The sequence below is a fragment of the Sturnus vulgaris genome, chromosome 17 (assembly GCF_052056855.1).
Source record: "Sturnus vulgaris isolate bStuVul1 chromosome 17, bStuVul1.hap1, whole genome shotgun sequence".
NCBI classification, from domain to species: domain Eukaryota; kingdom Metazoa; phylum Chordata; class Aves; order Passeriformes; family Sturnidae; genus Sturnus; species Sturnus vulgaris.
This window is the reverse complement of record NC_142259.1, coordinates 14608905-14631122: the sequence shown is the minus strand read 5'-3', so window position 1 is coordinate 14631122 and position 22218 is coordinate 14608905. Positions and strand designations below refer to the sequence as shown.

The following is a 22218-nucleotide window of genomic DNA, read 5'->3' as shown; positions in this document are numbered from 1 at the left end:
GAATAAAACAGAGCTGCTTTAACAACATCTGTTAGCACAGTGAACAGCAGAGGTCATTTCCATGATGAAAAACAAAGCCAAGGGCTCAGCTCTGTCCCTAAACCTCTCACTTTGACCTTAATTCAGCTGATTTCTCCTCAGTGTGGGGATTTTCACATGGAACAGAATTCCAGGATCACTGAGGTTGGGAAAGACCTCCAAGGTCACCGAGTCCAACCTGTGACTGATCCTCACCTTGTCACCAGCCCAGAGCACTGAGTTCTACACCCAGTTGTTCCTTGAGTATCTCCAGGAATGGGGACCCCACCACTTCCCTGGGCAGCCCCTTCCAAAGCCTGAAAACCCTTTCCATGAAGAAATTCCTCCTGATGTCCAGCCTGGACCTCCCTTGGCACAGCTGGAGGTTCTCTCCTCTTGTCCTGTCCCTTGTTCTCTGGGAGCAGAGCCCAACCATAGCTCAGTAGGCTTTAGAGTGGATGTCCCTCATGTAGAAAGAGGCCAAACTACACCTAAACCACAGCCAGATCACTTAAGCAGGACACAGAATTGACCACAGCAGCCACAGGTGAAAATTAATCGAGATATTTAATACAGTGCAATCCATAGTAGTTTCTTAATTAAAATAATTGTGTGCATGTATCTGAATGGGTTATCAATTATCACAAAAAAGCCATAAACATTGTAGTGCTATGTAGAAAAATGTACAACTGAACTTGAAACCTTCCCTACTTCCAAGAGAGTGTGGATCAACTGCAGATCATTCTCACCAATTAAAATGGGCACAGTGACGACGTCGTTGTGGTGACAGACACAGGGCTGGCACACAGCAGTCAAGGGATATAAATAGAACTGGCAAAGAACTAAAAACCTAAAGCATTCTTGCACCTAAAACACAATAAAGAAGCCAATGGGGGCTTACGACTTTTCCTGGTTTTTAAATGCCTTACAAGACTCCTAGACACACTTAAACTGACTTTAAATTACAGAGTGTTTTTTCAGCTTATTTCAATTCAATATATGGCCCAAATTGAAGATGAAGATCCAGCAGTGGCAGGAGCACAGTCCCAAAGCTGAGTGTTTGATTTTGCAAATACCTTTTCTACAGAAATTCAACCGTCTCGACAGCAGGCAATTCCCCTGCTCCCCCTTCTCTCCTCTGGGCAGACTTTTTTCCATGCTATGCAGAAAACAGCAATGCAGTTCCCCACTGCTCTGGGTTAAAATTAAAGATAAAGACATTTTGCTTATGCTTTCTCCTCAACAAAACACATTTGCACCCAGAATAGGTAACCAAAGTCTTTTTTCCAGCCAGGGGCTGCTGTGGTTACATGGTTCCTGCCCAAGCTTCCAGCTCTTTCATGTCATCATCCTCTTCTTCCTCTTTCTTCTTGGCTGCAAAAATCACAAAAGAGAACAAGTGAGTGGGAATCTTGACAGAGCCCAGTGGCCTCTGTGCCACTGACAAACCAGTAAATGAAGCACCTAAGGCCAGCTGTGGTCAAAAATATACACAGAACCTTTTTGAGCTGAAGTAAAAAAATGCTTTGCTGAAAGAGCCAGCATGGCTTAAACTTCCTGCTAGTCCCCCTCTGAGTGGAAAAAGACAACAGCTCCACAGCAAGAAGGCAGTGGGCATGAAAGTTAAAGTGTGGTATTTTTCTGTGATTTCCAAGCCTCTTTCAGAGGGATGCAGCTTTTTACAGAAACTCTTCTGATATCTCCAGTATTAATCTCTTCCCTATCAAAAATTAATTCCTTATTCCATCATTGAGTACTGTGAGTGCAAGAAATGCAGAGGCCTGGGAACATCCCACTGCCCTTCTCCTGTGCTCCCTGAGAGCAGGCTGGATGTGGATGTGGATGTGGATGTGGATGTGGATGGCAGGGAGCAGCCTGGACACTGCCCTCTCCTCACTCCTGGTTGTTCCTGGGCAGAAAATGTTGCTCTTTGTCATTACATGACAAGTCCAGTTTCCATTAACTCAGCAAAAAAAAAAGCTTTGAAACCACCAACAGCTGCAATAATTTTGGTAAATGTTAAAAAAAAAAAAAAAAAAAGTGAAACAATTCCTGGTCCAAGTGGTTTGTATCATTCCAGGAGAAATGTTTACATCAGGAAAACTGAGTCAGCTCCAAGCTCCAGACCCCTCATTTGTACAAGGCTGGAATTTGATTTTCTATATTAAGCTCCTGCAGGCTCCATTAAACAAAACCAGATTCTGCCTGAATTTCTCCTGAGCCCAGCAACAACAAAAAATTCCTTATTCAGACTGATGAAAGCCAGAATCCAGAGAGCTCCTGAGAACTGGAAAAGCAGGAAAGCTCGTGGCCATCTTCCCTTCAATGCATAAAAAGGAGGTAACAGAGTCAGCTTTACCTCAAAAGACACATTATTATTCCCAAAAAGATGATTACACATTAACCTGAACCATCAGGGACAGTATTCCCTTTGGAAGTCTGACCATGGTTAATCACAAGCAAACTTTTAATCCCTGTGATAAGTCAGTTTTAAGCGAAAAACAATTCTGGTTCAAAAAATAAACCCACACAAAATCCCCACCCAGCACCACTCCAGAATCCCAATTTTTCCCAAGTGCCAGCCTTGGAGGCAGCTTTATTGAAGCAAAAAGTGCCACTTAAATACATTAATGGAATTCATGGAATTCTCATTTCCATCCAAAAGCAGCTTAGCATAAATCCTTTGAAACACTTGAGCTTTATGCTTGCAGCTTTTACTACCAAAATTGTACACCATTTATATTATTTTAGGAAGTTTCCCTAAGTTTTATGCTGTGCAGCTCCTTAAATATGTCCACAATTAGAACACCTCTTACTTGTGTGCAGTCACAAAATGCAAAGAGTAGATCTGGGCCCAAGGCATTGTGTTTTAAGACTATTTAGAGAACAAACCTCACTAAACCAGCCAGGCAATAAAAATCCAATGCACTGGTTCACTGAATCTGTTTCTCCTGAATCTGATAAAGTCTCAGATTTCAGATATTCTGACAGAACTCCCTCCCCTCTCACCAGCTCTGGTGAGCAGTTCTGCCTGGCAAAACACAACCAGGAACACACAGAATCAGTGGTGTCAGAATAAAAGCAGAGTAACACACAGGGAGCAGTGGCACAAAGAGAACCTGGCTCTGCCACTGCTGCTGCTCCACACCCATCCCAGCCTGCAAAGGCAGCAGGATAATTATAGACACACTGACCAATTGGGATTATTTTCACCCACTGCTTTTTTGGGCTTTTTCTCCTTTTCCAAGTGAGGACATGGAATAGAGCTGCAAAGTCTACAAGTTATTCATCAGAGTCAGGCAGATTGAGCAAAATGGGCTTGTAAAGCTTTACATCCCATCAGTGCTGCCAGAGGTGTCCCAGCTCAGCTGAGTTCCATGGGTAATGCTCACACAAGAGGCATCACTTCACATTTAAGAGCAGCTTTGAGCCATCTGTGTAAATATAAACATTTCTTGTCCAGCCTCCAGGTAAAATCCTCACACCAGCTAAAACTCCCTGGATATGGGTGCTCCAGGACTTTGGGACTGCCTGGCTTGGGCACTGCAAGAGGAGCCCACGGCCTTCCCCCAGAGGGGAGCCCAAGGAAGATCCTCCCAAAGGCCAGAAAAGCAGGGATCAAATTAAACCCCAAAGGAGCAGCAATGAAGAATGGATCCACGGGGCAATCTGAACCTGCCTGGAGCTGCATGACCCTGGAGGTGTTTTCCAACTTCAATGATTTTATGAGTTCATTTACTCTGCCCTCCCTTCTACAAACCCAGGATATCTTATCAAGATTTCTTCCCTGTTGGCCCAGCAGCACCTGGAAAAAGGCTCCCTTGTCCCACACCTCCACTGCACCCTGAACATCATCCAGGCTGCAGGTAACCTGGAAGAGCTGGAGCAGAAAAAAGCTGCTCCTGTGACAGGGAGTGATTTTTGTGCTGCTTCTGAAAGGCAGGTGCCCCTCACAGAGAAATGGCACTGGGTGTGATTTGGGATTCAGGAAGCAATTCCAAGCAAAATGTCTGTGCTGCCTGCAGCCAGATCTCCCAAATCCAAGGAGCTGGCAGATTAACAAGCACACTTTTAATGATCCAGCATGGCTCAGTAGGGGCTGATCCATACCTGGCTTGGAGGGTATTGATATTGAGGGCACATTTGGTAGTGGAACTGTCTCCGGACCACTGATTTCCAGCAAGTTTTTGTCTAGTTCTTCTTGTTCTAGTTCCTCTAGTTCTGCCATGAGTTCATCCTAGGATTTCAAGGAGAAAAAAGAAGGAACTTTAAGTCACATTTATTAACAATAAGATATAGCTGATGATATTATTAAAGAAAATAGCACAAATGCACAGGATCAGAGCAAAGTGAGGAGTGAGGAGTCTGATTCTGATTTGATCATTCCTGGACTTGATCTCTTGGAGGGTGGGGAAAGCAGAGGAGAGAAGGAGAAATCCAAGTCCAAACATTCTCAGGTCAGGCCATCCAGAACATTCTGAGCATAAAGTCCAGGTCCCAGCCACCAGCAGTTCCAGGAGAGGTTTCAGAGCCCAGCCCTGCAGCCAGGCACACACAAGGTGCAGATGTCCAGAGACAGATGTGCCAGGGGTCACAGCTCCTGCAGGGACTTCAAAGCCATGCACAAGTGGTGCTCAGGGCTAGTGATGGGGCTGGCACTGCTGGCTCAGTGCTGGGACTCCCTGGTCCCAAGTTTTCCCAGCCCAGAGGATTCCATGACTCACTGGTACAAACAGAAGCAAACTGAAAGCCATACCTCATCAAATTCCTCCCCAAATCCTACTGGCTTGGAGATGGCTGTAGAGATCTCATCTGCCAGCTCTTGCTGTTCTGCAATGTCCTGCATTAATTCATCTACTTTATCAATGTCCCTGGAAAAGAAAGGAAAGAATTCAGTATCAGCAGGCACCTTCCCAATCAACACTGTATTTCCTGGGTTCTGTAGAAATGCCACACCACGTGACATTTCCAAAATACACTTTGCATGCAAGCCTGGGTTTTATCCCCCTGGTCTCAATACAATTACAGATGTATTTTTAAGTTTTCCCTGCAAGCTTAGCTCCCAGCAATTATACAGACACCAGGGAGAGGTTTTGTTCTGCAACATTGATATTAGTAATAATTTGCTCTCTTCCCTGATTCAGCATTATTACATTCACAATATTTGCCTGTGCAGCAAGCACAACATCCCCATAATACAGTTTTACCTTTAATTATTGCTACATACACCAACTCCACTGCAGAAAAACAAGTTTTAAGACCCCCCTTGAGGCTTAAAATTCTGGCTGCTACAAGATGGATCTGTAACTGCTCCAGGCTCCCATTGTCTGGTGCTACCCAGCTTTTGGATAAATGCAGAAAATAAAACAGTAGTAAACTGAGGAAGCATTGATATTTGTGTATTTTGTTCAATTTTAGTTTAAGTGAGAGCCTTTAAAAAGGTGGTTTTGCTGCTCCAGCTCCACCTTTGGTTTGAAACACCTGGCATTCAGCAGATCTAACAAATGCCAAACTACAGATCCCATGGAAAGATGCAGGAGGGAATAACTCACATGTTGTCATGAGCAGCTTTCATAGCCTTAGCAGCAAAACCCATGTTCTTAAGCACTTCAGTGTTGGTGTTGGCATTCTCCAGGGCTTCCCTCTGGAATTCAATTGTTGACAGTGTGCCATCTATCTGTGCCAGCTGCTTCTCATACCTCTTCTTCCGCTTCAGGGCCTGCAGGGCAGCTGCAAGCAAAGCACAGGGTGGCACAGATGAGATGTGTGCCCAAAGCAGCCACTCACACTTTTCACCACTGCCACCAGCACAGAGAAATATTGAACATGTTCTAGTGGTTGCTGTTCACTCTTCCCACATAAACGGTGCTGCCCAGCCCTTGATTTGCCTCCCTCAGCAAAGTTCTTCAGAGGTGGCTGCTGCCTCCTGGCCATCCCCTGCCACAGCAGGATGCCAGCCCAGACTCACTCCTGACACAGCCAGAAACCATGCTACAACAAACAGAAACCTTCAATGTCCAAGCTCATCCACCAAAACCACCCTTGCTCCCCATCACAGGGGGCAGCATTGCTGCTGCAGGTCCCCTTCTTTGCTGAACCCCTGGGAGAAGCAGCTTGTTCAAAGCCAAAGAGAAATGTTCCCTCAGCTTTGCACTTTAATGTGAAATACACATTCTAAAAATGTTGGTATTTATGCTTGTTTTGTGTTACTGCTCCACACAACAGCCTGAGCTGAGAGAAGCCCTCACTGCAGGTGGTCTGAGCAATTTGCTGGTACAGGGTGGGCTGTGCAGGGCAGCCCACCCGGGACAGCTCCCAGCCCTGGGGATCAGTGTGGGAGGACTGGCCCAACCTGCTCTACCCATCCCACCCACACAGGGAGCACCCAGCAGGTGACAGCAGCCCAAGACACCTGGACAGGAACGACGGGCATGGCCATTCCTGGAGCACTGACAGGGAACACAAAGCACCTTCACACGGAGCTGTAGGAGATGTGGTCGATGCCACATCCCTGCAAGTGCCCAGGGCCAGGCTGGACGGGGTTTGGAGCAACAAAAACCTCGTGTCACATGGAGAAAGACACAAGAACAGCTTCCCTTCATGGCACTGCCACTTCCCCCCCTGCTCTGGGCTGAGCTGGCCTCTCCATGACAGCCCTGGCCCTACAATAGCCTGTGTATTTTAAACCTCACCTCGGCCCCAAGCTGCTGCTCCAGCAGCCTCAATCCTGCACACAGCACACACAAACTTCACTTCTTCAGTGCTCTGATCTCTCAGAGTCTCACAGCAGAAACCACTTAATGTGACACAGGATCAGCACTGCTAAAAATCAGGCTTGGCCCTCCCAAGAGCTCAGTCACACACACAGGGAACAGTGGCAAATAAAAGCTTTAAATCTCTGAGAGGTGTTATTTCCAAGCAGAATTTTTTGAGGAGAGTAGAAACAAGGAGTAGGAAATCCTGACAAGAGACAGCTTCCCTTATCTCCCCTTCCAGAGGGCTGAGAACTCAGGGATGTGATGGATTTGTGCAGCACACACCAAGTGGCTGCTCTCCTAAAAGCTGATGGAGCCCACAGGCACCCCGGGTGTTTTAGCAGATGCCATCCTGAGATGCTGAAAAATAAAGTCCTCAAAGTCCTAAACAGAACTTCAGCTCTGCAACTGGTTATGAATAATATGCTGTATTTGGTTCATTTCAAATTAACTAATGTGTTAGAGAAAAAAAAAAAAACCCAACACTTTTTTATGGGAAGGCCCAGCTCTGGATGCCAAGCACACGAAGTAGCTCAGGATTATTTAGGAGAAGCCAGTAAAAACACCTGAACTGTTCCAAGAGAAGTCAGAACCCAAAAGAAGCCTCTGCACTGACTTTCTCTCCAGTGGCCATTAAATCCCCCCAGTTTGGGGGCCAGTCCAACATCCCTGTGTTTGACAGGATTGAGATTTGTGGGTTTTCAAAGGACAATGTTTGCTCTGCAGAACGAGGCACAACACAAATATCCCAAACATTCCAGCTTTATGCCAGATCATAAAATGATGAGCAGCACATTGCTGGGATATTTAAGCTGGTCTACTCTGCACTAATGGTTTAATTAAGGGGATGTGAAGTTTTCTTACTCAGAAAGATAAAAACTATGATAATAGCTATGTTTATATAGTGACACATGTGGGGAAATGCCTGAGAACAAGGGAATGTTCTTTATTGAGAATTTTGTGCCTCATGGAGAATTATTGGCAAAACCAATGATGTTCTAGCATTATATAACATTATACAAAGCCAAATAAAGTGCTACAATTTATGTACAGCTCCCCATTCCAGCCTTCTCTGAGAACAATTAAATGAAATGAAAAAATGCAGTTTGTCTGCATTTCATGCTCGTGTTTAAAACAAACTGCTCAGACACCAAACATTGCAAGAATCATTGTGAAGGATCACAAGTTCCCATCAGGAATATTGGGTAACTCTGCCCCTCCCATTCCCACCCACACCTTGTGCACCAGAACTGCACTGTCCCTAAACTCCACACGGATTTGTGGGATTTTCTGTTTCCCACCCCTTCACACCAAGGAAGAGATTTCTTTTCCCCTCTCCTTCCTAAGGGCAAAGATCAGGAACCTGCTGAAATCTTATAAACTGCCAGAGATACACGTTTTTGTTAAGTTTTTATTAAAGTCAAAGATAAAAAACTTAATCTGAAGGGAATTACATTGGCTCTTTTTCTCAAAAAAAAAAAAAAACAAACCAAACCAAACCTTTTTCCAAAATCAGAAATAAATAAGAACCAGAGACAGCAGGATACAAATGTGCTGTAGCATTATGGACATCAAACACCCATGGCAGAGCCTCTCCTCAGCACCCACACCCCCAGTTCTGCCTTTCTGGCTTCCAAGGCACTAATTACAGAGGCAGAAATGCAATTTATAACCAGCTTTAATTGCTGTGGAACTGCTTCAGCAGGAGCTGTGACCATACACTACATTAAAAGCCTTTATCCCCTGGCCAGCCAGAGTTCACTCATGTTGTAGAGATCACCCAGCAGCTGATCTCAGCTTTCCAGCAGTGGGACAAACTCCTTATCTTGGAGCCAAAAGCCATGCAAGATTTCCAGATGGCTGGGCCAGCCTCTCCCAGCAGCTCCTGCACACGGCCTGATATGCAGAGGTTCAGCTGGGCTCACTCTGGAATGTCCCAGAATGTGACATAAAAACCAGCAGCACCAGCTCACAGCACCCACCAGCTGCTGCAAGAGGGGATTTAACATTTCATACAGCCCTCCATGACAACAAGATACCTGATCATTCCATGAGCACAGTGCCTGTTTTAACTTCTAAGTCCAATGTGCAGCATTAAAGATCCTCTAAAAAAACCACCCCAAACAGCAGATAACAAACCTTAGCTGCACTTTATCTGAATTGCAATAAAGCTTTCAGAGAATACATATGACTGGGGATATAGCAGATATATTCATATATCGTTATTATTATTATAATTAAATTAAAGGTAATGCATTTAAAACTACCTGGGTTACTTCTGCCATCAATCAGAACAGTGAGTAGGCTCAAAATGCTCTTCTCCATATGACATTTTGATATATTAATTGTCTTTATTATCAGTGACAGGGGTGTTGGAGCCAGCTGTTATTCATAAAGATTGCCCCACAGAGCCCTGAGCAGTTAAAACAGGTATCAATAGTTTATTACCTCTTCTCCATTGGCAAAGGAATGGAAAATTTCTCTGTTAATGAGCATCAGACTGTGATCTCTGAAGTTCCTTCCTACAGAGAAATTCTCCCAAGAAAACACCAGATTCCAGAGTGGAATAAAACTGCAGCTGAGTCCAGTGACATCTGGGCTGGCTGCTTCAATTTCCTGAATGCAAAACATGACTAAAACTATATTCAAATAATGATTTTCAAACTTTTTTACACATAAAAATCTATTCCTTCCTCTGCTTTTTGGGGGGATGGTTTGTTATTGATGGTTGGTTGGGTTTTTTATTTCCAGTCTTTGATTGAAGTGCAGAATTCTATTTTCATTTTTTATTTATTTGAATTTCTGTGCTAACCTCCACTGGTAAAAATTCCAGTTCTGCACCTCCTGTTTGACCTGGGGATTCCCAAGAATCCAGGGTTTCAGTGGGATGTCACCATGGCAGGAGCCAGCTCCCCAGCACAAGTCAGAAGCAGGAACTCGTGTCACTATCCTGACTAATGAACACCCTGAAATAAAAAGAGCAGAGTCATCCAGCCAGACTCTCCTCCTCTGTCAGCAGATCAGTCACAAACACATGACTGCTCACCCAGATAATTTCACTTTGTCCTCCAGAAATGCTATCTGTAAGAATTTGATGCATTTGGAATTATTTTAACCTGTGTATAGGCACATTATTATTATTAAATGAACTGTTGTAAGTCTAATGATTTTCTTTGCAATATTTACAGCAGTTTGTTAGTCAAATGAGATGAATGTTCACTGAGATAAGCAGCTTGCAGGATAATAAAAATATGATTTTACTACATGGTATTGCATTCAGAGAGGAAAAATTGACTATGAATGTCAGTGGTTTTGTTAAAAATCAACAACCCTCCTGCAAATAAATATTCCTTACACACTGGCAGGACAGGCAGTGTTCCTGGGATATTTATGTACACAGCAACGCTGTGGAATTAATGCTTTTAAATATCATTAGCAGAAAAGAGTAGATCAGCAGATAAAAACCTGGAAGAACAAGACTTTCTCCACATAATTGCAACTTCAAGTTTTGCTGGCAAAAACACATTTCAGCTTGAGAGGAGCAAAGAGCACTGGGAACAGAACTCAGGAGTTTCACTGAATTCAAAAATACACCTGACCATGTCCAAGTGTTGATGACAGCACAGGATTTGTCCTCACACGGTGCAGGGATCTCCTGCCTCTGCAAAACCCTCCCAAAACTCAAATACAGAGGCTTCTCCTCCGGGGAAAGACACTGCAGTTACTAACTCTGATTACTCCAGTGCAGGGGAACAATCACTTCGTGTCACAGCTAATTCTTGCATTGTCTCTGGCAGAGATGGCAGCAGCACAAGTGCCAGGGCACAGGGACAGCAGCAATATTAATATGGCATGAGAAAGTTCCAGAGCAGCCTCAGAAAATAACGTGCACCAAATATCAGCCACGCCAAAATAATCCAGAGTGCAAGAGCCCAAACTGGGCTGTCCTGGCCCCTGGAGCTGCAAGCCCAGGCACTAAACAGGACTGAGATAATCAACTTAATAGTGAAAGAGCATTTTGCACGTTACCCTGTGCACCCATCTATAAATTGCTCTGCAGAAAGAAGTGACATTATTTTTGCTGCTTCTGAAAATACCATTCCATCTTCCTGGCACTCTCCTCGGCAGCAAATTTAATCAGGAACAACATCCTGCCTGTCCTTGGAATGGGATAAACAAGGGGCACTGGAGGTGGAAGCAGTCACTGCCTGCCTTGCCTGCAGTGAGGAGTTTTATCCTGGGCAGCAACTGCTCCCCTCTCACTCCTGACATCCAGCACACTGCCCAGGAGATCTCCAAAAAAAACCCTAAGAAGGGAATTTAATGCCATTGACAAATTATCCCCCAGTGCAACGAGCAGATAAAAAGCCTGGTCACTACAGGCTGACCAAACTTTGAGTTCTGCCTTGAATAAGAACTTTTTTTGCAGAGGTTTGATGGCTCCAGGAACTGTTAAACCAGGACTGTTCATGTTGGTTCAATACAAAGGCATCCAGGCCAGAGCAAGGAAGGCTCATCCCAGGTGAGTGTCAGAACACAAAATGTCAGAGGTCCAAAAAGCCAGGTGTGATTTGAAGCACTGTGGTGTCCAAGTGGTTGGGACAGAGGTACCAAAGGATGTTATAAATAAATCATCAATTCCAGCGCTGATCCTGTGCACAGCAGCAGCAGCTCCTCTCCTGTGAGCATCATCTCCTGACAGCTCTGCTGGCTCAGGGACATGTTCAGCTCTAAAAGTCACGATCCAGGCTCCTCCCTGATGCCAGGGCCCAGCTTCCTGCACCTTTCTTTTGGGAAATGTGCATTTTTAGCGGGGAATCATGGGCAGTGTTAAGGCTTGGTCCTTCCCTTGCCTTTCTCTGCCTGTTTATTCAATCTCTAATAAAGTTTCCAAACCCTGTCCTCAAAGGAAGGCAACTATTCCCAGCTCAGAGATTATGACTGATTAAAACTATTTCAATAAAGCACCCAAACTCAGGCAGACAATACAAGAAGGTTTCTGCCTAATCTTTTAAAATACAAGATTACAATTTCCTCTTGAGCAAAGCAGTGCCAGAACATTTAGTCTATTGTGCAAGAGATGAAACAAAACAATAAATACTCCTGCCCTAAAGCTCTATAAATGTACAAATGGAAAAAAACCAAAGAGATAAAGAAAAAAAACACCTGTAGAGCAGCACCCAAACACAAGAGGAAGCAGCACCTTCAAAGCATCCTGTGGAGAGCATCAGCTCAGCCCCTGCACCAGGGACTGCTCATCTTGTCCCACATCCACAGCCCACAATGTGATTCCTCTGTCCCTTGAATGTCAAGACAACACTCCCCAGGTCAATAATCCTCTGTAAAATAATCTCCAGGCAACTCTGGGACAGTTTTGTCAAAAAAAAGAAAAAAAAGGAAAAAAAAGTCATCTCCAGTGAGCCTTGGAGTTCAAATGATAAAACCAGGAACGAGAAATCCAAGTTACAGAGACAGCTTTGTTCCACCCAGGAGCTGGAATGAGTCTAAGAAATGCTGGTTCAGCCAAAAATATTCAAGCCTGAAATTTCAAACCATTCCTTGAAATCTGATCCATTCTCTGGAAGCAAAGCTTGCACTGCATTTCCCAATTTTCAGTGTGTCACTCCTCAGGGTCCTGCACAGCTTTGGATGATGCGAGGGGATTGCAAAGCATCTGCAAAGCTGATCTACCCAAAACATATTTCTTCTTTCCAAATTAAATTAGGTATTTCCTGAGGTTGTTTGAATAAATTATCCTCTCTTAATCTTTTCAACTGCCACTAACTTTGTCAGTTAAAAATCTGCATCTTCTTTGATACACACATAAAATTCTGATGTGAAATGAGGTATTCAACCAAAGTTTAAACTTTTAAGATGAGAAATGTATGTTCCTGAGGTGCCCCTGAGATTCCCACAGCCTGCAAATACTCTTTATGGGTTTTCTTCTTTATTTGGTGGTTGCTGAAGGTAACCTTTTCTTGAAGGTAATTCTCTCTCTAAAGAGAATTCCAGTGAAAACTCAGAACCTTCCTTTGAATCCCTGCCAGAAAGGCATCAGGTTCAGCTTTGCAGGAGTAGAAGTAGCTCTTAAGTATCTCAAAATGCTCTTTTCTCATAGGAAAAAAAAACAAACAAACAATCCAGTTCCCTAAACTGAACAGTGTTTTTGTAATTAATTCACAAAACTCAGAAGATCCTACCCTGAAGTGCACACTTTAAGACTTTTTCTTGCTGGTGAATTAAAAGAGTGACTGCCTGGGAATCCATCAGGCATTTTCCAGTCTTGGACCATTATTATTAGAGTGTTGCCAAGTCTAAGAATTTCGTGGATGCTGTCATAATATTTAGCATTTTTTTTTAACAGCCTAACTCCCCAGATGAGATATTTTGGGATGTGAAAAAGTACTTTTTGGTGAATGCTGAGATTCCAACACTCACAACTACAGGGGGAAAAGCTGAGAACACGGACCTTTACAAAGCCAAAAGTTATAAAGCAAATAAGACAAACCGTATTTATTTCTAAAAAGTTTGTACTTCTTGACTCAACCTCCAAACACTCTGGTGGCAACACTGCAGTACTTTTTCAGGGCTGAATTGCAGTTTTTAATGGCAATGCCACGCTCTGAGGCTGGGATCAGCTCCAGAGCCAGGCTAAGCAATAAATTCTGTTCCTGCTGGGGGCTGCCAGGGAAGCACTCACAGAAAATCCCTTCTGCCTCTCACCGTCCTCCAGGACAGGGCACGTGCAGAGCCCAGCATGGAGAGGCTGCCAGCAATTTTGCATTAGACTGGGACTGAAAACACAGAGTGGGCAGGCTGAGGGCCTAAAGATGGACTCAGCTGCCCTCTCTCCTCCTTCCCATCAAATTCCTGCCTCCCTCTCCCAGCCACTTCGTGCGGTTAAGTGTGGAAAACAACTTTCCTTTCTCTTTTTTTTTTTGTAAGAGTTGGGTTTTTTTCTGGCTCAGCAAGCTAATCCAAGTCATGCTCTGCCCACACAAACACCAAGAGCAGCACAGAGGAACAGGCAGGGCCACTCCTGGAGCAGCCTCACTCAGCCAGTCCCAGCTGGACACTGCAGGCAGGTTCCCTGACAGGGGCAGATCTGACACCAGAACCCTCCAGAGCTGCAGGGAAATCACATCAACAGAATGATGGCACAGATTTAAAAACGTAAAGGGATGTAAGCAGTTGATTTCTATCACCCGAGGCAGCACTGAGAGCCCCAGGTGGGCCCAAAGTCCAGCCTCCACCCAAGCTCCTGGTTTGTTTGGTTTTGGTGCTGGGTGGAGAACAGGAGTGTTCTCTTTCCAGGAAAAGCCTAAATTATATAGCAGGACTCTAGCAGTGGGTTTGCATCTATTTTGTATACTCAGTGCTGGGGAAAAAAACTCAATACTATATTTATGTGAAAAGAGAAACTTTGACATCAGGAAGGAAAAACTGCTCACTAACAGAAACCAGAGTGGAGGGAAAAATCCATGAAATGTCACTCTCCTGCTAGCCTAAATATATTTTGGCACAATATTGGCTTTTCACCCATTCCACTGTTTGTGGCCCCAGAGTTAACTAACAGAAAGGTAAGATCAGTGGCAGGCAGGGACAAAACTGCATCTACTCCCTCTGGATCTGAACCTGAGCGAGCTGCTTTTAACACTGGCACTCTAAGGCAGCACTGAGTTTCTCTCCCTGCTGTAATCTTCACACAGAGACATAACTTGAGCTTTGGGTTCCAGGAGAAACAGACTGTGGAATTTTTATACCCAAAGTAGTCAGAGCTCAAGGAATTAACCCCTTGTTCCCCTGGCAGCTCAGCTTTGCGTGATCAGGCCCAGGCACAGGAACAGAAACACCAGAGCAGCTGTGATTAGGATAAGCCTAAACTCCCCTGAAACTGAGCACTGAACCCCAGAGCTCCAGAACCCTTGGAAGAGATGGAGCAGCTGATTTGTATCACGGGGGTTTGAGCACGGAGAAAGATCCCAGATGAAACAAGGGCACGGACAAAGTGGAGCAGAATAAAAGGAGGCAGCAGCAGCACGGGGCTCCCAGCTGCACTCTGCTGCTGCCACGGCAAAGCTGATGTCCAGGACACTTGTCAAATGCAGGGAGACACTGCCTGATCAGTCTTCAAATTAGTCACTACTGCTTCTGCTTTTAGAAATTCATTGAGAGGAGTAAATCCACTACTCGTGAGGTAGAGCTGAAGTGTGGGAGGGCTTTCGGAGGGGTGGGAACAAACCCCAGAAAACTCCGTTTTCAAAAGATTGAACATTTCCATGACAACAGAAAACAAAGCACAAGCATAACTCAAGTTCCTCCCAGAAGAGGGAAGAGTAACTTGCCTGTTCTCAAAAAACCCTTCTAATGATGATTAAACTTGACAGTTCTTCATCCCATGGACAAAACACGGCAAGCACATCAAAGCCATCACTTCTGCTATCTCCAACACACTCAGAACTTTTCATACAAGTTGCAAGTCTCCCATGCCAAGAAACAACACAGACTGAAGAAATTTATACTACAAAGTTCCTTATTATAACCGCAGGATTTCCTGAGTTGTCTGGTTACACAGCCTGGGTACCCGAAATGCGGATTATGAAAAATACACACGTAAAATAAATTCATAAATTAACAAAGCCCTGCAAGTGCTTGGGGCAGACACAGGAACCAGAAGCCTCTAAGTTTCTTAGATTAAGCTTTCCTTAGACTCCAGAAGTGCAGCAGGAATGAGTGAATGAGCCTTGGGAAAGCGGGTCACTTGGCACCTGAACAATCACCCAGTGTGCTGGGGAGCAGAGAGGGTTTCCTTTTGCTTCCTCGAGTGTGCCAGACACCCAGCTTTCCTCTGGGACAACAAAAATGCCATTCCACATTTTCCCAAGGTGGCTTTAAGCTTCCAGGTAAGCTCTCTGCCCCAGTGTATCACTTTCTTTTGGCTGTCCCAGAGCAGCTTCCAGGACCATCAGCAGGGCTGCCCAGCTGAGATCACAAATGTGCACCATTCACAGGAAATCCTCCAGGAGCACCAGGGTTTCTAGAGTGAAGTGATTAAATCTTGGAGAACTAAGCCCAAGAATTCTTCAAATCTAATTTTTTAAAAGTTGATCCTACACTTAAAATAATCTCTAGCTAATTATCTTTCGTTCAGTTTTACTTGAACACATTTTAACTATATCAAAGTATGTCCATTAAAATAACAGACTTTCACATATAAAACCAATATATTTTTATTTCCAGTTAAAATAGGAATGTAAGTGACTTTGCATCAAAATCACATAGATTATGGATTATAAACCAGCTTGAAGTCAGACAGGGGAAAATCCAACAACTGGATATAAAAAAATGCAATTTGTAGGAGCTCAGCTGATGACTGAAAACTTGAACTCAGAAAAACTAAGTGTGTCCTGAGGGGAATTCACTTCCCAGCAAGCCACAGACAATCAGCTGCCTTAACTCACAGCCCACTAGGAACAGTTGGCCTCAGTTCCAGAAATGGAAAAAGTGGTTTCGTTTTCCAGCAGGAACCTATCCCTACCTTCTCCTATTCACAGCTCCTTCATTACTCCTCAGGCTCCTGTGCTGCTGCAAGCCCTCAATTAGTCTGACCCAGAACCCTGCCTGTGAATGGGCGGGTTTTCCTCCTTCCTCCACCTCCAAGGAAATTAAATCCCTCCCCTGCCCGAGGTTCCGAAGGGCAGCACAGAGATGGTTTTATAGCAGAACGAGATAAAGAGCTGAACACAAGTTCAAGAGGCCCAGTGTGGCCCAGAAGATGAAGAAACTGCAGAGACACGTTTTAAGTTCTCCTTCTGAGCTCCTTACCAAACCAGGCCAAAAACCACAGCACAGACTCAGTGGAACTGTTGCAATGTATTTGGTTTAGAACTGACTTGGTTAAGCCTGAAGTCAGGCTCTGCTGAGATCCTCGGACACATCCCTGAGCCCAGCTCCATCGACTTCACCCACGCACAGGGAAGTTCTGGAGTCAGGAAGGAGACTAAAAGTGCTGACTGAAGGAGTGATGTGAAACTCCTAAGGGTAATTACTGCTAATTAACTCTTGCCAGACATGCGTTTGGAGCTCCCTGTGCCACAGGCAGAGCCACTCCTGCTCCTGCACAGAGAAGGCAACATCCACACAGAAATCAGGATGTGCTTTCCTGAAAACTTTTAATAACCAAGCTAAAACAAGCAAGAAGTTTGTTTTCAGAGCACCGAACTGTGTAATGTGACAACTTCCTTATGTCCAGACACACAGACACATCAAGTACTGCCTGGAAAACCCAGCCAGACCTGCCAGGGAAGCCGAGTTCCACCTGGGAAACACCAATTTCATTTATAAGCTTTAGGAGTGTGTATGGAAGAGCCTCTTGGAGGGGGCTGAGGAGTGGGAATAAGCCCCACAAAAATACTGTTTCTAAAAGAATGAATATTTCCATGAGAACACAAAACAAGCACAAGTATTCCCAAGTTGTTCCCAGAAGAGGGAATATTAACTTGTCTATTTTCCAGAAACCTTTCTAATGCTGGCCAATTTTCTCCCTGGAAGTTCTTCATCCCACAGACAACAAACAACACACACATTAAAACTGTAACTCCTGCTCTCCCCAACATGCTCAGAACTTTTGTTAAGAGCTGACAAAAACAGACATAGGTTTAACCAAAGCCTTACGTTACGCAAAGACTTTTGTTAGTCAAAATTAAAAAACAGCAGCAGGGCAAATCGAGGCCTGAGCTCAGCCAGCACTGGGATATTTCCCCGACCTCTCCCCTGAGTGAGAGCGGCAGGGACGGGAAGGGAACCCACGGAGGGGCCGAGCACTATCGCGACATGGGGATCGCGACACGGGAATGGGGAAGGAGTGACGCGATTCCCGCACGGGGCATCCCCACGGGGAAAGGGGAAGGGGAGGTGTCCTCCGCCTCGGAGTGAGGAAACACGGCTGGGGCGTGAGTCCTGCCGAAGAGGGCGCTGAGCGATCGGGAAATGGCAGTAGGTACAAACTGAAGGCACTGAGGTATAAAATCAAGGCCCCAGGTATAAAACACAGCGGCACGGCCGCGTCTGCGCTGTCCAAGGGCCCTCCCGACCTGTTGCCCGGCTTGGGGCGGCGCGGCCCGGCCCCCCCCCGCTCACCGCGCTTGTTTTTGGTGCCGTGCTTGCGGGCGGCCGCCAGCTCCTGCTCGATCTTCTTCTCCAGGAACTCCTGCTTCTTGCTGAGCATCTCCTCCGTGTCGCGGAGCCGCTGGATCGCCTCCTGCGGGGACGGGCCCTTCCCGCCGCCCTTCCCGCCGGCGCCCGTCCCGAACAGCTTCCCCAGGAGCCCCGACATGGCTGCGTGGGGCCGGGCCGAGGCCGTGCAGCTGCGGTGCCCGCTCCCCTCGCTCCGCTCCCCGCACACACCGACCCGAGGCCCGAGGCCGCCGCCGCTGCCCGACTCCGCCCGCCCGCCTCGCCCCGCCGCCCCCGCACTGCCTACAACTCCCGGCGTGCCTTGCACCGTTCCGCCGTGCGCGCCGCCGGGCTCTGCGTGCGGTGGCTGCTGGGAGATGGAGGCGCGGTTGCAGCGGGGCGCGGGGCACGCCGGGAAGGCGGTGTCTCCCGAGCGGAACCCGGCAGTGGCGCTGGGGCGCGCTGACGTCGCGGGGCTGGCTGACGTCACGGGGCGGTGTGACGTCACGGGGCGGGTGCCGGGCGGGGAAGGAGGCGCTGGGCTGTGACCGGGACGGGGCGGGAGTGACGGCCCAGGGAGCCGCGGGTGAAACTGGAAAATCCCGGCAAGGTCATAGAGGGGTTAACCTGTGCCCGATCCCCACCGTGTCCCCAGCCCAGAGCCCTTCCTTGGGCACCTCCAGGGGCGGGGTCTCCAAACCTCCCCGAGCAGCCTGCTCCAAGGTCTGACAACTTTTTCCATCAATAAATTCCTCGTAATATCCAACCCGAGCCTCCCCTGGCCAGCCTGAGGCTGTTCCCTTTCCTCCTGTCCCTGTCCCTGTTCCCAGAGCCCGACCCCCCCGGCTGTCCCCTCCTGTCAGGGAGTTGTGCAGAGCCACAGGGGCCCCCTGAGCCTCCTTTTCTCCAGGCTGAGCCCCCCCAGCTGCTCCTGGGGCTCCATTCCCTGCCCTCGACACGCTGAAGTGACAAGAAGTGACCGCAGGAGCCTGCCCAGGACCAGTCTCCTGTCAGTGGCAATCCCCTCCTCCAGCACCCATCCCCACTGCTGGGGTGACTCCCCTTCATGTACCCCTCAAGCCTGCTCCGCTGTTGGACAATTTATTCTTTCAAACTTCCCTTTCTAACGTGCCATCTGTACGAAAGGAAGTCTTTAAACCCCCAAGCAGGGTTGTTTACTGGGTGGTGACTCGCTGTGAGCTCATTTCCAGGACACCTGAGTCACATGCTCTGAGCTGTGGGGGCAGCACGGACATAATTCCATGATGTAATCCATAATTTCAGAGTTCCTGTGTACAAAAGCCCATGAGGAAGTTGAGTCTTTAGTACCTCAGCCTGGTGCCAACTGGATACTTCCAATTTCTCTTTGTGCCTGGCCTCAACCACACGTAAAAGTGATAAACCCCCATCTCCAGTCACAGCAGGGTTGTTACTACATGTCATTAATAAAACACTTAGACAATAATATTGTTTGTCACTGGAAGTCACCCAAGAAAAATCAATCACTGCTTTGGAGCAGGGGTGGGATATCACACACCACATGGAAAGGAGGAAAAATGACCCCAACAAATGCTTGTTGGGTAAGAGAGCTTTTTTGTGCCCTGAAAAAGAGGGCAACAGAGCCCTGGAATGGCTCCTGCTCTGTTCCATCTCCCCAACACTGCAGATAGGTGGGAAAGGCAAATACATAGGAAAAACCACTGAGGCTGATGGAAACAGTGCCAGGGCAGGAAAGCTGCAGCTGACAGCACGGCAGGCTGAGGAGAACAAGGGGAGGGAGAGCTTTTACGTGCCCTTTTCTTCCTCCCACACAAGTGCTGGCTGTCACTGACTACCAGAGACCTTTGCTCTGATCCAGTTTTTCCAGAGCATGGCTCTGGTTCTGGGGTTCTCCTGGGAACTTCCAGGAAGTGCCAAGAGGCTTCTGGAGCTGAGTCTGTAAAGAAAACAGCAGTGTCCAGAACACAGGATGGAACCAGGGAGAAAATCAGTGCCCTGAGCACCTCAGGGCTCTGCCAGGGAAACACAAACTCAGGGAATTTGGGCAGAAATCTTCCCTGCAGGAAAGGGAAGAGCTTGTAGACATCTGAGTTTACAGGAGCTGAGGCAGCTGGACTAGAGCAAGGCAGGGAGGACAATCACTCCAAGGTTTCCTCTAAGAGGACAATCACTTTGCTCAGGATAAAACTTGTTGTGGTTCAACACCACCCCCTATGCAAATACCTATCAAGCATCCAGGGTGGCATCTCTGAGCCCTCCTGTCCCACAGTTATGTTAGGGGAAGTCCCCAGCCTTGAATCCCTCACAGTCACACACAAGGCACCCAGTGCAGCCAGCTGGGTTCCAGCATCCCACTGAGCTGGGGGAAAGCAGGATTAGGAAATGACAGGCCAGGTCTCCAGACAGGGCTTCTGAGCTGAAGGAGCTGCACCCACACATCACCACCCCAAAATAGACCTGACTGCACAGACCACATAATGACAGCTATAGTGTGGGACACAGGGGAGGGAAATAGGAAAAGTATATTTAACCAACTATTTCCTGATCCTGTTCCCCTCCTGGGAGAGCAGAGTAAAACAAACACGATGGGTAAATAAACTGTCCTTCAAAGCAGACAGGAGCTTTCACAGAAGCACAGCCACACCGAAGGAGGAGGGACCACCTGGATGTCCCCAGCCCAGCTCATGCCAAGCACATCCACTCAGGGCAGGATGCTCTGTGCAAATTGGTAATGAGGCCTCAGGACCTCTCTACAGCCTCCTTCCTTATACTGAGTCAGAATCATGGAATCAGAGTGGTTCGGGTTGGAAGGGAGCCCAAAAATCACCTCATTTCATCCCCTGCCATGGGCAGGGACACCTCCCACTGTCCCAGGCTGCTCCAGCCCCAATGTCCAACCTGGCCTTGGGCACTGCCAGGGATCCAGGGGCAGCCACAGCTGCTCTGGGTACCCTGTGCCAGGGCCTCAGCACCCTCACAGGAAAGAATTTCTTCCTCATACCACATTTAAATCTTCCATCATCTTGAGGCCATTCCCCCTTGTCCTGTCACTCCAGGCCCTTGTAAGCCCCTTTAAGTACTGGAAGGGGCCACGTTTCAACACGTCCCTGTCACCTCTCTTCCCATCCATCCCTGTGCACCTCTGGAGCCTGGCTCCACCTTCCCCACCTCCTTCTATGAGGCAGGGGCAAGACTTCTTCTTAACTTCATGTAAACCCTTAATAACCCCTTCTCCCAGCCTCCCCTGGAAGCCCTGAGCTCCATTTCCTCCCACCCACCAACAGCTGGAGGTGCACAAACATCATGAAAAAGGTGAAATGAGCAGAAAGTAAGTCAGGAAGTGAGTGAACAAAGTGAACTGTTGGCAGGGCCCATCCAGACTGAACTGTGTGACTGTGTCTCAGGAGTGACAGTGTAACCCATCATTACACAGTGCAGTCAGGGAGCACAGCATATACAGCTCTGCAAGCTGCTCTTTTTAAGATTTTTAGATTAAAGGAAGGAGACAAGAATACCTTGAGGTCAAACACTGGGCTGGATCAGACCAGTCAGACCAGTAATGCTGGGCTGACTGCTGCAGTGCCAGAACAGCCACAGAGCTGCAGACACAGGCAGGATTTCTGTACCCAGGGCTGACTGAACCCTGCACCACCTCTGGATAAACAGGCTGGGAATGCAGCACTTCATACCCACAGACACCTTAGCAGCTCATCACACAAACTCACCTGGGAAAGCTTGGCTTGTCTTGCCCTACACTTGGAGCAGAGAGAAGGCATGGAAGAGCAGAGCATGGGGACACACATCCCCAGAGGACCTGGAGGCAGCAGGGATGTGCAGGCCTGGGTGCAGATCCTTCCCCAAAAGCCAGTGGTGGCAGTGGAAAACCAGAGGTAGAGGGCAGGACAGGAAGGAAGGAGCCTGGGAGGGCACTGGAGCAGGCAGCAGCACCCCTGCACCTCCCTCACCAACACTGCACCATTTTCAGTTTTTGGGTTTGGTGCTCCCATGCTGGCTTTGGGATTCCTGCTTAGGAAATCAGAGAAGCCAAGAGGACAACAAATGTCCCAGTCACACCAGACTTCCTCACTGCTCACCCACACCAACTCCCCACTGAAACTGCTGACAAGAACTGAGCTGAGGGAACATAGAGACTGGGGAGCAACTGCCAGAGCTTCTCTGCAGCACCTGTCCCACAGCTGACACTGGAACATTGGCTCCTGGATGCATCACAGGTTTCCTGTGCAAGCCCGGCCAGGCCACCCAGCCCTTA

At 47.2% G+C, this 22218-nt stretch overlaps 1 protein-coding gene across 1 annotated transcript; it reads right to left on the bottom strand.

Moving 5' to 3' along the window:
* Positions 1-566: 566 nt before the first annotated feature.
* CHMP4B (charged multivesicular body protein 4B) lies at positions 567-18250 on the bottom strand. The gene is made up of 5 exons (XM_014876104.2): positions 17913-18250; positions 5571-5748; positions 4775-4889; positions 4129-4255; positions 567-1392 (listed from the first exon to the last, which is right to left on the bottom strand). Exons 1-5 carry the CDS (start codon positions 18106-18108, stop codon positions 1325-1327), a joined length of 684 nt encoding a protein of 227 aa, XP_014731590.1. The 5' UTR covers positions 18109-18250; the 3' UTR covers positions 567-1324.
* Positions 18251-22218: the final 3968 nt, after the last annotated feature.